This window comes from Podarcis pityusensis (assembly GCF_964106645.2).
Source record: "Podarcis pityusensis genome assembly, chromosome: 1".
Classification (NCBI taxonomy): Eukaryota; Metazoa; Chordata; class Lepidosauria; order Squamata; family Lacertidae; genus Podarcis; species Podarcis pityusensis.
In genome coordinates this window covers 108,246,532-108,260,886 of record NC_138028.1, presented here as the reverse complement: position 1 = coordinate 108,260,886, position 14,355 = coordinate 108,246,532, and the positions used below count along the sequence as shown (strand labels likewise).

Sequence of the window (14,355 nt, the reverse complement as noted above, 5' to 3'; positions counted from 1 at the left end):
TTATTAACTCTTGGAGGAAATAAGTAGCATCATACGTCATGTGCATGGAAGTTGCCAAACCAATTAACCAACTAGAAGGATTACTGTTAATAGCACCAGTTTTCCTATAATTCGATATTGCTGGATAGTTTTGATGAAATGCAAAAGCATTTTTAGTTTGGTTTCTGTTGCCACCCTGGAACTTTTCTTTATTAGTGCCACTTTGTTTTATATGATACCTTGCAAATGAAGGAAAACAACTTTTCTGCTTGTATATGTTGATAATATAATTTTGTTTACTGCGGACAAACAAGGTTGTATAAAAACAAGATTGGGTGCAGGCTTGGCCAGGACATAGGCATCCTGACTGTGACAAAGGTGACCTGTGTGCTTGCTTGCTTGATTAACAGCTGTTGGGAACTTCAAGGTCCCTGCTCTCCCTTCTTATGGTCTTTGTACTGGACCTGGAGACTCCAATAGAGAGCATTCCATGTCAAGAAGGAGGGCAAGTGGGCACTCTATCAAATGACAAGGCAGGAGTTACACATAGCAGGGCCTTTTCACTGGTGGTGCCCATTGTATGCCTCACTCTTCCCAGACCTGGTCTCTTTTGGCCTGTATTTTGGAGCTTTATAATTTAGGAAGACTTTGGAAGAACTGGTTGACAAGTCTTATTAGTCGCTGACATATGAGCAGACTTTATTTGCTGCTATTCTGTGCTTCTGGTGCACCAGGGTTTACAGCAGCATAATAGAGTTGGCCAGGATGCCAGAAGGGATACAATTTACGAGCTTTCTCCATTATCTGCACAGCAGGGGGTGTTCAGCTGAGCTGCAGCATTCCCTGCTGGTTACCTGCTTTCAGCAATAGGGGTCGCTGTTTGGTAGTACCCAGTTGGTTAGCTGTCAGATTCTAGAGCTCCCTATTGGTGGCTTTTAGGTAATTCACAAAATACAGAGTCCATTCATAAAACACAGTGTTCATTCATAAAGCAGTAACATACCGTATTTTTCGCTCTATAAGACGCACCAGACCATAAGACGCACTTAAGTTTTTGGAGAAGGAAAACAAGGAAAAAATATTCTGAATCCCAGAAGCCAGAACAGCAAGAGGGATCGCTGCGCAGTGAAAGCTGTTCTGGCTTCTGGGATAGCTGCGCAGCTTGCATTCGCTCCATAAGACGCACACACATTTCCCCTTACTTTTTAGGAGGGAAAAAGTGAGTCTTATAGAGCAAAAAATACGGTAAATCTCCATTGCTACATATTGGGTGTATATTTCAGCGGTTGAATGTACAAGTTTATGGCCATGCTGTAGTGTAGTGCTTATGCGACTGTGAATAAAAGGTGGCTGGGCTCATTGTCTCAGGGTTTGGGGAGGGGGAAGAGGTGAGAAAACTGATTTCCTTTATGTCCATAACAAGTCCTTGAGTCTGTACTCTGAATGGTGACACCAGGGACCTAGAAGGTGCAGGGCTTGTCAGTTTAATCCCTGCACAGTCTCGTCAGGGCTGACCTTAAGGCAATTGGAGCAATTGGGCCAAATTGGGTCCCGTAGGCCACTCCTAAGGGGGCCACTGCACCAGGGCAATCTACATGGATTTTATTTATATCTGTAAGATTTTGCAGACTTTGACTGTCAACTGGGGCCCTACCAAAAAAAAAAAATCAAGTTGCACCCCACTGCTTCAAATTGGGCCCCACTTGCTAGCCCTGAGTCTCATAGTTGCTGGGCCTGAGTTGCCCTGCCCTTGCATGAAGTCTTGGGTTTACGATTTTGGGAGAGGGGAGACTGCGGCACTGGGGAGCGGGCAGGCTGGTGAGCCCCCCTAGATTTAGAGGCCCTAGGCTTCAGCCTACTTAGCCTATACATAAATCCGGCACTGCTAGTAGGGGGTAGTTCCGGAATAGTTACACTGTCAAAGAGGAAGTAGCACGGTTTGTGAGTGGGATGGAATGTGAGACTTTTCATTACAAATGGAAACAACACTACTACTCACCTTTAAAACTGCCACACATCACACCCATATTATGGAACTATTCCAGGGTGATTGGTCTACTCGAGAGACCTTAAACACAGAAATATTGTCAGGCTGGCGGGGGAGAAAGAGAAAGGCATTTGACAGGTGTAAATATGAACAGAGGAAACTGGTCACATTTGTCAACTCTTTACCTGATTACTAACGTTTGCCAAACAAGTGCAATATTGTTGATATCGAGGAAGAATTTCTTTGTGCATTAAAATAAGGACAATTCTTGCTGATGAGGGAGCATAGACAAAAAATTTTGCAGCTTTAAAAAAATAAATAGGCAAAACCCCTGTATTACAAATACGAATGCAGCTGTTTGTAGAACATGGAACAGAATGTCTGTGTATGAATCATAAGTCACACAGACCTGCTGCACTACAAATTTCAATCAGTTTGGAAATAATGTGAGCATATATTTTGACTAGCATGTGAACCCAAAAGAAGCCTGGGAGCGGCACTTTTGAGGTCAATAGCAATTCTTAAGGCTCTTCAAAGAGCTACAAGTTTAAATAAACCGTGATAGCTGAGTCTGCAGTGCAGATGTGTAGCTTAATTTGCAGCACAGATATGCCTGCAGAATTGGTAGCATGTCAAGCAATGGAGCAGTTGTTCTATTTATTACATAATATGGGACTATTCCTGGGTTCCAGTTTTCTCACTAGAGTCATAATGGCTTCTGTAGCTAGGAATGTTTATGCCCAGCTTAGACTGGGTTTGGCAGCTACAGCTGTTCCTGGATCAAGACTGCTTGGCCTTAGCTGCCCATGTTCTCATGATCTCCCACTTGGACTACTGCAGTGCACTCTGTGTGGGACTCCCCTTGAAGGTGGTCTGGAGGCTGCAGCTCGTGCAGAATGTGACTGCTAGGTTGGTAAGAGGGGCAGTCTGATACGGCCATGTACCACCAACCATGAAAGCTGCCAATGAGTTACTGGGCCCAATACTAGCATTGTTGTTGTTTAGTCATTTAGTCGTGTCCGACTCTTCGTGACCCCATGGACCAGAGCACGCCAGGCACTCCTGTCTTCCACTGCCTCCCACAGTTTGGTCAAACTCATGTTCGTAGCTTCGAGAACACTGTCCAACCATCTCATCCTCTGTCGCCCCCTTCTCCTTGTGCCCTGCATCTTTCCCAACATCAGGGTCTTTTCCAGGGAGTCTTCTCTTCTCATGAGGTGGCCAAAGTATTGGAGCCTCAGCTTCACGATCTGTCCTTCCAGTGAGCATCCAGGGCTGATTTCCTTAAGAATCGATAGGTTTGATCTTCTTGCAGTCCATGGGACTCTCAAGAGTCTCCTCCAGCACCATAATTCCAAAGCATCAATTCTTCAGCAATTCTTTATGGTCCAGCTCTCACTTCTCACTTCCATACATCACTAAATACTAGCATACAAAGCCCTAAAAGACTTGGGACCCAAGTACCTAAAAGATTGCCTTCCTCAGTATCACATATTGATATTTATTATCCTGGTACCCATATTCCTCTTTCCTCTATGGAGGAAGGGCAGTGTATAAACCGAATGAATGAGAGAAATAAAATAAGTTATTCCAAGTTGTTGAACCAACTTGTTCAGTAGGCATAAGGCTCTGCAGCATGTCTAGGCCAATGGTTGGCTAGTGGAGTGTTGGCTTTCAGTGAAAGTTTAGTTGCCAGATAGTCTGAAGAAGTGTCCTAGACTTTTAACAGAACTTGATCTGCAGGCATCGTTTTTAATGGTGTGGAGATAAAATGATTTGTCTTGCTTGCAACAAACCATGAGCTGTAGCTGCATTTTTCCAAATTCTAAGCTGTACTCATAGGAATAGCAAAAAGCAGCAAAATGTGTTTCTTTACTTTTTTGTATTCATTTCAATTATGTATATACTGCCTCTGATTCACATCATACTAAGGTAACATACAACAAAATAACTCAGTGCTAAACAACAATTATAAGTGATTCAACACAGAATACAAACAATTCATGAAAAACAATGTATCACAATTCACAGTAACCAAGAATCATTGAACTAGTGTCAGGTCACAGATTGTACCATACTGTAAATAAGCCACAATTAATAATCTGAGAAAGCTTTTTTTTTTAATAAAAAAAATAATCACACACTTCAAGCCTAGAGCTATGCAATTTACAAAATGAGATAAGAGTGCTGGCAGCATGTGGGATTAGGAACCAAACACCACTTTCAATTTAAATCTTCTTGTAACATCATCCTACCAAATATTAGATTAGTAAAGGTTACCCTAATGTCCCGAATTACTTTTAGATATTATGCAGGTTCACTCTTTATGAGGACTTCCTCATTGTGGCCTCATCCCATCTTTCTCTTTCCCTTATTTCAGTGATGAGAAAAAAGGTGTATAAAACTTTGCATCTGTTGATGTCGAGGGCTAAGTGCCATGCTAATGTGTCAGCATTGCTTGACTTGCCAGTACAGTCATACCTTGGGTTACAGCTGCTTCAGATTGCGTCTTTTTGGGTTACACACCTGTCGAAACCCGGAAGTACCGGAACGGCTTATTTCCGGGTTTCGGCAGTCACACATGCGCAGAAGCGCTAAATCGCACTTTGCACATGCGCGCCGAATCACAACCTGTGCGTGCGCAGATGCACCACTGCAGGTTGTGAACATTTGCAACCCGAGCATCCACCATATAGTAGAAGAAACCACGTCATGATGCAACACTGCTTAGGGCTGTGCAGCAAAACTCTGTTTCCTTTTCTGTCTCACTGGAAATGCATCTATCAGCTCAGGTCATCTGTATGTGATACTATAATAAAATTAAGGTGTGGAGACTTTTCCCATAAGGGCATATAGTCATTGTTTAGAAGCAAGCAGATGATGCTCTACATTGTCATTCAAAGGTCAAGTTTAATTTTAGAACAGAAGTGTAAATTCCATATTTAGGAGTTCTTCATTTATTTGCTGTTTAGTTGTGGCAAGTTTTCAGTTGCACAGATAGCAAGTTAAACGGGAGCCAGTGCTTGTGACTCTTCATTGTTCATGGTAACTGGCAAATGAGTGGACAGTTCCCAAGTTGTCAAAACCTGGAGTTTCCATAATTGCTCAGTTGTGTAATATATGGGGTAGTGGTGAATGAGGAAAACCTAGGTTCCCCCCTACCCAAGATGGGCATACATCGGGCAGCTCATCTAAGTACCAGCATGGTACTACACTTGATCTTAGCCAAAGATCAAGGTTGCGGGTTTTAAGCTGAATAAGATGAAAACTAAGGTTTTAGAGAAAAATCTGACAGGGATTGAAAGAGAGAGGTTTCAGAAGGAGACAGGATTAACATTGGTCAAGAAAGTGAAATACCTAGGGGTCAATATGGCTGCTAAAAATGTGAATTTATTTAAGGATAACTATGAAAAATGCTGGTTGGAAGTGAAAAAGGATTTAGAAATATGGTCAAATCTGAAGTTATCATTGCTAGGCCGAATTGCTGCGATAAAAATGAATGTATTGCCAAGGATGCTGTTTCTGTTCCAAACATTGCAAATTTTGGATAAAATGGATTGTTTCAAGAAGTGGCAGAGAGATATTTCTAGATTTGTCTGGCAGGGCAAGAAGCCTTGAATAAAATTTAAGATATTAACCGATGCTAAAGAAAGAGGTGGATTTGCCCTGCCAGACCTTAAACTTTATTATGAATCGGCCGCGTTTTGCTGGCTGAAAGAATGGCTGCTTCTTGAAAATACTGACGTGTTGGACCTAGAAGGTTTTAACAACGTATTTGGGTGGCATACATATTTGTAGTATGATAAGATTAAAGCACATAAAGTGTTTAAAAACCATATTGTCAGAAAAGCACTGTTTAATGTCTGGATAAGATATAAGGACTTGCTTGAAAATAAAACCCCGAGGTGGCTGTCACCAATGGAAGCGAAGGCTCAGAAAAAGCTCAATATGGAGGCCAATTGGCCGAAATATTGGGAAATTTTGGAACAAGAGGGAGACAGATTAAAATTGCAGAGTTTTGAAAAACTAAAAAATAGAGTGCGAGATTGGCTCCATTATTACCAAATAATGGAGGCGTACAATTTGGATAAAAAAATTGGCTTCCAGGTGGAAAAATCAAAATTGGAAACAGAACTGTTAGATCCCAAAACTAAGAACTTGTCAAGAATGTATAACTTGCTGTTGAAATGGAATACTCAGGATGAAACGGTGAAATCAACTATGATCAAATGGGCACAAGATGTAGGACATAATATTATGATGGCTGACTGGGAACAGTTATGGACCACAGGTATGAAGTTTACGGCATGTAATGCCCTAAGAGAGAATATAATGAAAATTATCTACAGGTGGTACATGACACCAGTCAAGCTTGCAAAAATATATAATTTGCCCGATAATAAATGTTGGAAATGTAAAGAGACTGAAGGCACATTTTTTCACCTTTGGTGGACATGCCCAAGGATTAAGACATTCTGGGAGATGATTTACAATGAAATGAAAAAGGTATTTAAATATACCTTTCTGAAGAAACCAGAGGCCTTTCTCCTGGGCATGGTTGGCCAATTGGTGCCAAAAAAGGATAGAACTTTTTTTATGTATGCCACAACAGCAGCAAGAATACTCATCGCGAAGTATTGGAAGACACAAGATCTACCCACCCAGGAAGAATGGCAGATGAAGGTGATGGATTATATGGAACTGGCGGAAATGACTGGCAGAATCCGAGACCAGGGAGAAGAGTTGGTGGGAGAAGATTGGAAGAAATTTAAAGTTTATTTACAGAAACATTGTAAAATTAAGGAATGTTAGAAGGATGTTGGAATGAAATAATGCGGTTTTAGCAGAAATGCTATAAAGGATTAAGGAAAAATAGATTGCTAAATGGTGAAGGAGGGAAAGTAAAGTTACATTATATTAAGATAAAATAGAGGACAAAAACTGGAAAAGATGGAAAGGATTTGCTGAAATAGCTAATTGAACTAGAATACAAAAAAGGGAGGTGTGAGGAGGTCAAGGAAATAAGCAAATGAAAGATAAGTTAAGGGAAGATTCGTTGTATTTTTTTTTTTCTTGTTTCTTTTTTTTATTATTGTGATGTGATGTTTTGTATTTCTTAAATATGCTGTTTTTTAATTTTTTCTTTTTGTAACCCTTTAAAATTCAATAAATATTATTTTTTTAAAAAATAAGTACCAGCGTGGTATTCCTGTGCATACTTAAAATGTGGAGTGAGTACCATTTAACACAGTGTCTTACATCCAAGTAAACACGTATAGGGCCAGGTGGTAAAAATGCAGTTTTTATTCTTGTAAAGCCAACATGCTTTTAAAAACTGGCTTCTTTCCTCCTACATTCCCATGATAGAAAGACTTTTTGGCCGCAGGGTTACCATGTTGAAACAAAGTAATGTTCCTGTGTAACATTTAAGTCTAGACTTTGCAGCCACAGTCAATCACTGCCCCCAGAGAAAAGAAAAGAAACAAGGTTGCAACCTATGGTCCTCTTACTCTGCAGAATCTTATTCACGTTTGTGGTTTATCTGTAGTCTAATCATCCAATTTTGTAGCCATTACGAAGGTACAACCCCATACTACTGTTGTTGGTTTTTGTTGGGAGTTACTTTTAAAGATACAAGTAGATATTTAAGCTTCCTACTCCCAAATTAAGATTCCAGAATATCTCTCATCTTCGTTGTTCATTCAACAAATCAAATCCACAGCGAAGCAATTTAAGGGGACATGAAAACCAGTGCGTCTACTTTACAGATACGTATTCGTCGTTTTATTGGGCTGACTGTTGTTGGCCGCCTGACTGCTATTGGGCGGGCCGCTCCGTATACGAAAATTAGGTCATTTTAAAAAGTTGATCTCGTAGCTAATAAGAACGCAGTTACTTGAAGAGCGGGGTTTGGCGCTTTAATAGCAGTTTCACAATCTCTGTACGCGCCTGTGTCGGGGATCATATTACTGGAGATCACAAGGCTTTGGCACAAGCTTTGGAGTCCTTGTCAAGTTTTTACGCACGCACATTATTTCCTCTGCCACTAGGGTAGCTTGCAGTCTCCCCGGGGACAGCGGGGTAGGGAGGTGGGGTGGAGAGAGGCGCGTTTTAGTTTCGTCCCTTGATGTGGCACGAGTCGAAAAGTTCGTGCCAAACTCTGCAGTGAGTGGAGCGCGAATTAATTCTCTGGCTTCTGAGCCTGTTGGTAAAAGTAGCTTTCTCCCTGTGACCTAAAGTGTTTGGGAAGACGTGAAGCGTCCTGGCTGCGCCCTCGTGAAGGCTGGGCCCTTTCCAAGCCATCTGCAAGAAGCTGGAGTCGGCCACTGACAACTGGGCCTCTCCTTGAACACAGAAACTAAAATGGTGCGCGGTTTTCCGCGCCCACTACGGGGCTCGTCGGCGCAAACGCAACGCGAGAGGAATGGGAGGGCGCACTCCCTTGGCAGTTTCTCTCGTTTCCTTCTCAAACAGACCCGCAGACATTTCGCGCTTTCCCCATGAGATTTACAGCGTGGAAGAGCGCGAGTCCTTTGGCCAAATTTGGGGTTCTTTGTTCTCCAAGGTAGACGAAGGTGTCGGATGGGGGCTCTCTGGGTTCCCCTTCCCACACCCTCGCTCGATCCCTTCTCCCCCGCCCGCCACCGGAGGGCTCTTGGGCCGGCACGTAGAGAGCAGTGCTGCCGCTGGTGCGCGCAAAGAGGCGAGGGGCGGCCGAGCGCGCCGACTGACTGGCTGCCCCGAGGAATGCGCGGTATGCAGGAGGCAGAACCAACCATTCGGCGGGACGGGCAGGGGGGAAGGGAGCGGCCGGCGCCTCCTGCCGGCGCAGAACCCCGCGCGCTCGGGGGAGCAGCCCGCCCCTCGGGGGACAAAGGCAAGCGGCGCCGAGTGCCCAAGACTTCACTGTCGCCGCTGCAGCTTGGAGGCGTGGAGGCGGCGCGGTGCCTGCACTGGGCTGTTCCTTCCCCCCCACCTCCTCCCTCCTCTTCGGTTGCGCGCTCTCAGCCTCTGTGTGTGTGTGTGTGTGTGTGTTTCTCTCTCCCTCTCTGGGCGGTGGTTGAGGCCGATAGTAGGTGCAGAAGTCGCCGCCGCGGATCGTAGTAGATCGATCAATGAAGTGACTTTTATGGCTGGCAGGCTGGGCTGATTGTCTGCGTTCAGCCTGGCTTTGCAGCCGCCAGGGATCCCGGGAGAGGGGAAGGAGGACGCGCAGCAGCAGCGGCAGCAGCAGCAGCAGCAGCAGCGTTGCATGAGAGACTCAGCCAAGGGAGAAGAAGAGGGTGGAGGCGGCGGCGGCAGAGGCGTCGAGCCAGCCAGCGGCAGGAGAAGAGGAGCCCAGTCCCAGCAGCCGGCGAGAGAGAGGCACTTCCCCGCGGCCGCCTCCCTGAATCGCGCGCCCGCCAAGTTGCCTCCAAAGTTGCTTCCCGGGCGGAGGGGAGGCTCGCTGTTTGGCTGGGCGATGATTTTCCCCAACAGCAGCAGCAGCAGTAACTCTGCGGGCGGCGGCAGGACTCCTTATAGAAAGCAGGTAAACGGGGGTGGGGGGTGGGGAATCGCGTTATAATATTTGTGGGTGGGTATGGCAGGGGGAGAGGCGGAGGAGGTCTCGGGGAAGGGAAGAGGGGTGGGGACTTGGAGGCGTCGGGGCTTGCTCTTAAGCAGTCTGTGGAGGAAGCGTCTTCGGGCCACCCCACCCCCACTGCCCGGGGGGAGGGGGGGCTATAGACAAGAAGTCTGTGTCTCTTTTAAGTTTATGTCACGTGCGATCCTCTTTAACCTTCTCTCTCCTTCCCATCCCACCCCTGGAGATTTAAGAAAGGACATCTTTTGCCTCGTCGTAATTGGGTTGAGCAGGAGGTGCCAGATTGGGCAACTTTCCTAGGTGGTACAACCACTGCAGCCCAGGGGGAACTCCCTATCAGGCTCCGAGCAACAAGTGAGGGTTTTTTTTCCTCCCCTCTTTGGCTCCCCCACCCCTCTTTCTTTTTTTCCTTTTGGCTTTCTAGAGCCTGCGACAACATGATTTGGAAATCGAAACTTTGAGACCGACCGTTTCCGTTTTTACTGAAACAGCCAAGTAGGAGTGGGAACCCCTTAACGCGAAGCGACTCCACTTATATCCTTAAATTAAAATAAAAAGACACCCCCCAAAATAGTGCGGTCGCGGGTCTTGATGGCCCGTACTTGTGGGAAATATCCCCCCAGGTAAAAAAACAAACAAAATACATTTGGGATAAGACACCCCTTTAGTATAATAATAATAATAATAATAATGGCAGCATGTAAGGTAAAAACATGTGTAATTATTCCCATTGCCATTCTTTAATCTTAAGGAATAATGTTTAAAACGTGTTAAGGGGTAACTAGATGCAAAATTCTTACGGATTTGTTTCCCGCCCACTTCCTGCTCCATCCTGTCTCAGACTGTAGGAAAATTGGATTCTAATAAATAGGATGAATCTGCCTCAGTCTGACATGCTGATTTAATTATGCCGAAAAAGGACATCGTAGTAGGCAGAGTACAATGTTGTACAATGGTTGTTGTACTAATAACCTGCTTTTAAAAATAAGATGGCAGTTGGAAATGCCTCCTTCAACAATCTTCTGAGAGCTACGTTGTTCATTATGAAGCAGTTGTGGTTCATTCATTTTTTACTTTGCTGCCTTCCACAAAGTTCTTTTGCTGTTGGGTGTTTCTTTGTTTGGGTATGCATGTATTGTGTGTGTGCGTTTTGTGAATCCTCTTTTAGAGGTGATCAGGAAGAAATTGGGTTAGAAAATAAGAACTCATGGTTTTCTTGTGGTGGGGAGTTGGGCCTGTTCTCAGTAACTTAAAGGAAGTGAATCAGTGTCTGTGATGACTTTAGTGAGATTACACCAATGTAAGTGGTTAAATAAGTTAATTATTGTAACTTTACAGGCTTGGGGGATATTGTTTTGCTGTTTCATTTTACTTATTTACAGGTTTTTGTCCTGTATTTTATTCTGCGAACCGCCCTGATATCTTACAATGAAGAGTGACATATAAATTTAATGAATAAAATAGATAAATAAAATAGCAGAATTGGCCTGTCTTTGACTTTATTGTAGGCAGAGAATAGTTACTGTACAATATATGTCTGCCAAGGATTTCATGGAGTACTGATTTAATTTTTAAAGCCACCTCACCAATAGTTTTTGAGGATATTGTGAATTTCATAAAGTACTTTGAACGATGAAAACCCTATCTTATTTTGTTTCATGTTTTAGCAAGTTTTAAAGCCTTAATTTGTAAGTGTTGGTAAATTTTATTAGTTGGCATAGTTAGTGGATACTTTTGGTTAGCTGGTATCCTCTCACTTTTTAATAGAGAACTATTACCGTGTGGATGGTACAGTAAAGGATAGCATTATTCGGTCTGCAAATACTATGTAAACAAATACTTAGGGAGTGTTGGAGTCTGAAAAGCTAGTTAATTAAGCCAGGCACTTTTTCGAGTCTTGTGTGTTCATTGATTTGTCAGTGGCACCATGGGCTGCTGGTGATGAAAGGCGGGGTGGGGAGTGCAGAGGGCAAGCCTTTCACTTGGAAGGGGTGTATGTTTTGCATGCGGATGTGAGTCGGCCTGCTGGTCTGGAACACACTGATAAGATGCTCTTCTTTTCACAGTGCACTCCTTGAATTCAAAGAGCTAAAAGGGCTGACTGAATCAGAAAAACAAACAGACTTCTTTTTCAATGGGGAGCGGAAAAAACGAATGTGTGGTCATTATGTGGTCCTAAGACCCTGGGTACCAAAGATTCCTTTTATTGGTGTCAAGCCATTCTTTGGTGAAACACTTCCCACACAGGGAAGGCTGAGTGTGCCTGCATTCTTGCCTGCATAAGCTCCTATTGATTTTAATTGGGGACAACTGTGGCTCCTCGTCACTCAAAAGTGCTTTTCATGATGTCATTTTTGCAGATGTCTTTATGAATCTAGGTGATAAAAAAAGTGGTTGTCTGGTTTTTAATGTGCAGATATTCTTATTTCACCCTAAAATTATCCTAATATTTTAAAATAGAAAATTTAATGACCCATATTAAGCTTTTCAGCGCAGGTTCCCCCCCCCACACCCCTGCTCCAGTATGTTTCCCAGTTTTTTCATTAAGTTAGAAAAATCCAATAAAATTCAATACATTATTGTCACATTATATCCCTTTTAAAATAACTGTAAGTCATAATAGAGCATAAATGTGCCTTTTCATGAAGCATATATCATAAGAACACATATGCTTTTGTTGTTGATCAGACAAAATAATAGAGTTAAAACAAAAAAAAACAAAAAACAAAGCGTACATGTTATTATGATATCGTTATACAAGATAATAAAGTCTGGGTTCCAAAATCTTTTGAACTATCATTGAGGCACTCTTAGTATATGTCACAGGGTAGTCCCATACATCTCTACTCAAAATGAAGTTCCTTTCAGCTCAGAGGGCTTACTCCCACTGAAGAGGTAGAGAAGGATGGACTGTCCTAGGTCCTAGAGCCTGGACAACCTTGAGACAATGCATAAGGCAAAGGGAAGACACTTTCCTGACAACTTTTGTAGAAAGAAATTGTGCATTAATTTCAAAACGTTGAAAAAATGTTCATGTGTCTTCCATATGCGCATGAGTGTATTGCTGCTTAAATAACCTGTTCACGTTACAGAAGAATATATAATTACAGTACTTTGAGTAAAGACCTGCTATACTGCTTTCTGCTTCTCGTCTACATTAGTCATAGGAGCCAGTCAGCTAGATATCTCTTTTTTCAGGTCAGAAAGAGATAGGTGGTGCCTAATCTTTTCCTGTATTCTACTGTTATGGTGAACAGTGAACACTGATCTCTGAAGTCATCTGTTTAAACAGGATTTTCCTGCATCGTGGTCAGAATGGAGCATGCTGAAGTCCTCTTTTGCTCAGGTCAGAATTACTTTGGAAACTGTGGCTAGGTAATACAGAATAATGGAACACAGTTGAAATGCGCATGTGTTCTTTTTCTAGAATATCCGGATACAAATCATAATCTTCCAAGCAAGAGCGGTAATGTCTTTAAAAGTTATTGATGCTTTACTTCAGACAATATTTAAAATTAAAAGGGCATTTTACCAACAAAGAGGCTACCTTGGAGCACTATCAAATTTTAACTCTTTTACCAAATACGTTTTTTATCTTAACCATTTCAGAAACCTGTTCATGCAGTCTGGTTTTTCCTCTTCGCTTTGTATAAATCAGAGACATTTTTTTGAGACTCCTGGGTATTGCTATATGAATAGAGAATTGGGGTGTTTTCACAGGTGATGCAAATTTAGCCTGGAATTTTGTTTCTTGTGAATCTTAGTGTGAGACAAGAGAGCGGCTTCTCAAATGCATTTGAATTGCAGATGTGAAAGCAAAAACTGATTTAAGCTTTCCTTAGGAAAGCATGGTTTGCTGTCGATTCTGTATGCAATTTGTGTGTCTGCAGAGCTGGTGGAGAAACTTGACTAGGGGAGGAAGTTGGTGTGTGTGTGTGTGTGTGTGTGTGTGTGTGTGTGTTGCCAGTCAGTACTGCTTGAAAATAAGTTGGTTGTAAGACAACCTGTTTTGTGAGGTGTTCTGCTCCCCTCCCCAACATCCACTTTTGCCAAGTAACAGTCATTCTTGTTGCATGTTGTTACATTTTTGATGACTGTAATGTTTATCTCACTAGCATAAGTAGATTTACATAGTTTGCTGCTTTCAAGCAGATTAACTGGGCGTAGCTGCATGTGAGGAATTTAACACTGATTCAGTGCTTGGCCTTGTTTAGTGGCTGACACACAAAACTCTTGATCCCAGGTCTGTTCACAATAGGATTTGTATTATGAATTTTAAATTTGGCTAAAACTGGCTTCTTCTTCTTCTTCTTCTTTTTTTTTTTTTTGCTTAGAAGTGGTAAAACGAAAAAAGCTATATGGCGATCCAAGTTTAAAATGTATGGTGTTTGATTCTCAACATTTTGATTTTAAAGTATAGCATCAAAGCATCATTTCTGTTTGCCGTTGTAAAATTCCTTTGAAAGGTAAAGCCTTATACAGGGGAGAGGAAAAAGCTTGGTGATGCATTTTAGCTCAGTAATTTGCAGGAAACTAAAAGCACCCCCAGCAGCACACTTGATCCTAAAAACTCTTAATATATTTAGATTTTTAGATTTTTATAGTTGCATTTGAACTTGGAAAAGCATGTGTATACAAATGCCTTCTGGATTAACATTTAGGCATCAGTCCACAATTAATTTACTCAGGAATAATCCTATTAAAAATGGGATTTGTGGAGTAAAAGATACTTCAGATATCAATTTTCTGCACACAGAGTAGTTCTAGGGTACAGAATAAAGTTTCTTATGGCTTGCAATAATTG

The 14,355-nt window shown here is 42.5% G+C and overlaps 1 protein-coding gene across 4 annotated transcripts in view; it reads left to right on the top strand.

The window, feature by feature from the left end:
• The window catches only part of RBMS1 (RNA binding motif single stranded interacting protein 1), a 121,122-nt gene that overhangs the window by 39,587 nt on the left and 67,180 nt on the right, over positions 1-14,355 (top strand). For 2 of the 4 annotated variants that reach the window (XM_081008367.1, XM_081008366.1), the window contains exon 1: positions 8,814-9,497. The exons of the other annotated variants lie outside the window; for them this stretch is intronic. In XM_081008367.1, coding sequence (XP_080864493.1) covers positions 9,219-9,497 — 279 coding nt within the window. In that variant the 5' untranslated portion in view covers positions 8,814-9,218. Of the gene's footprint in view, positions 1-8,813; positions 9,498-14,355 lie in introns of those variants that run through there. 4 annotated transcript variants of the gene reach the window in all.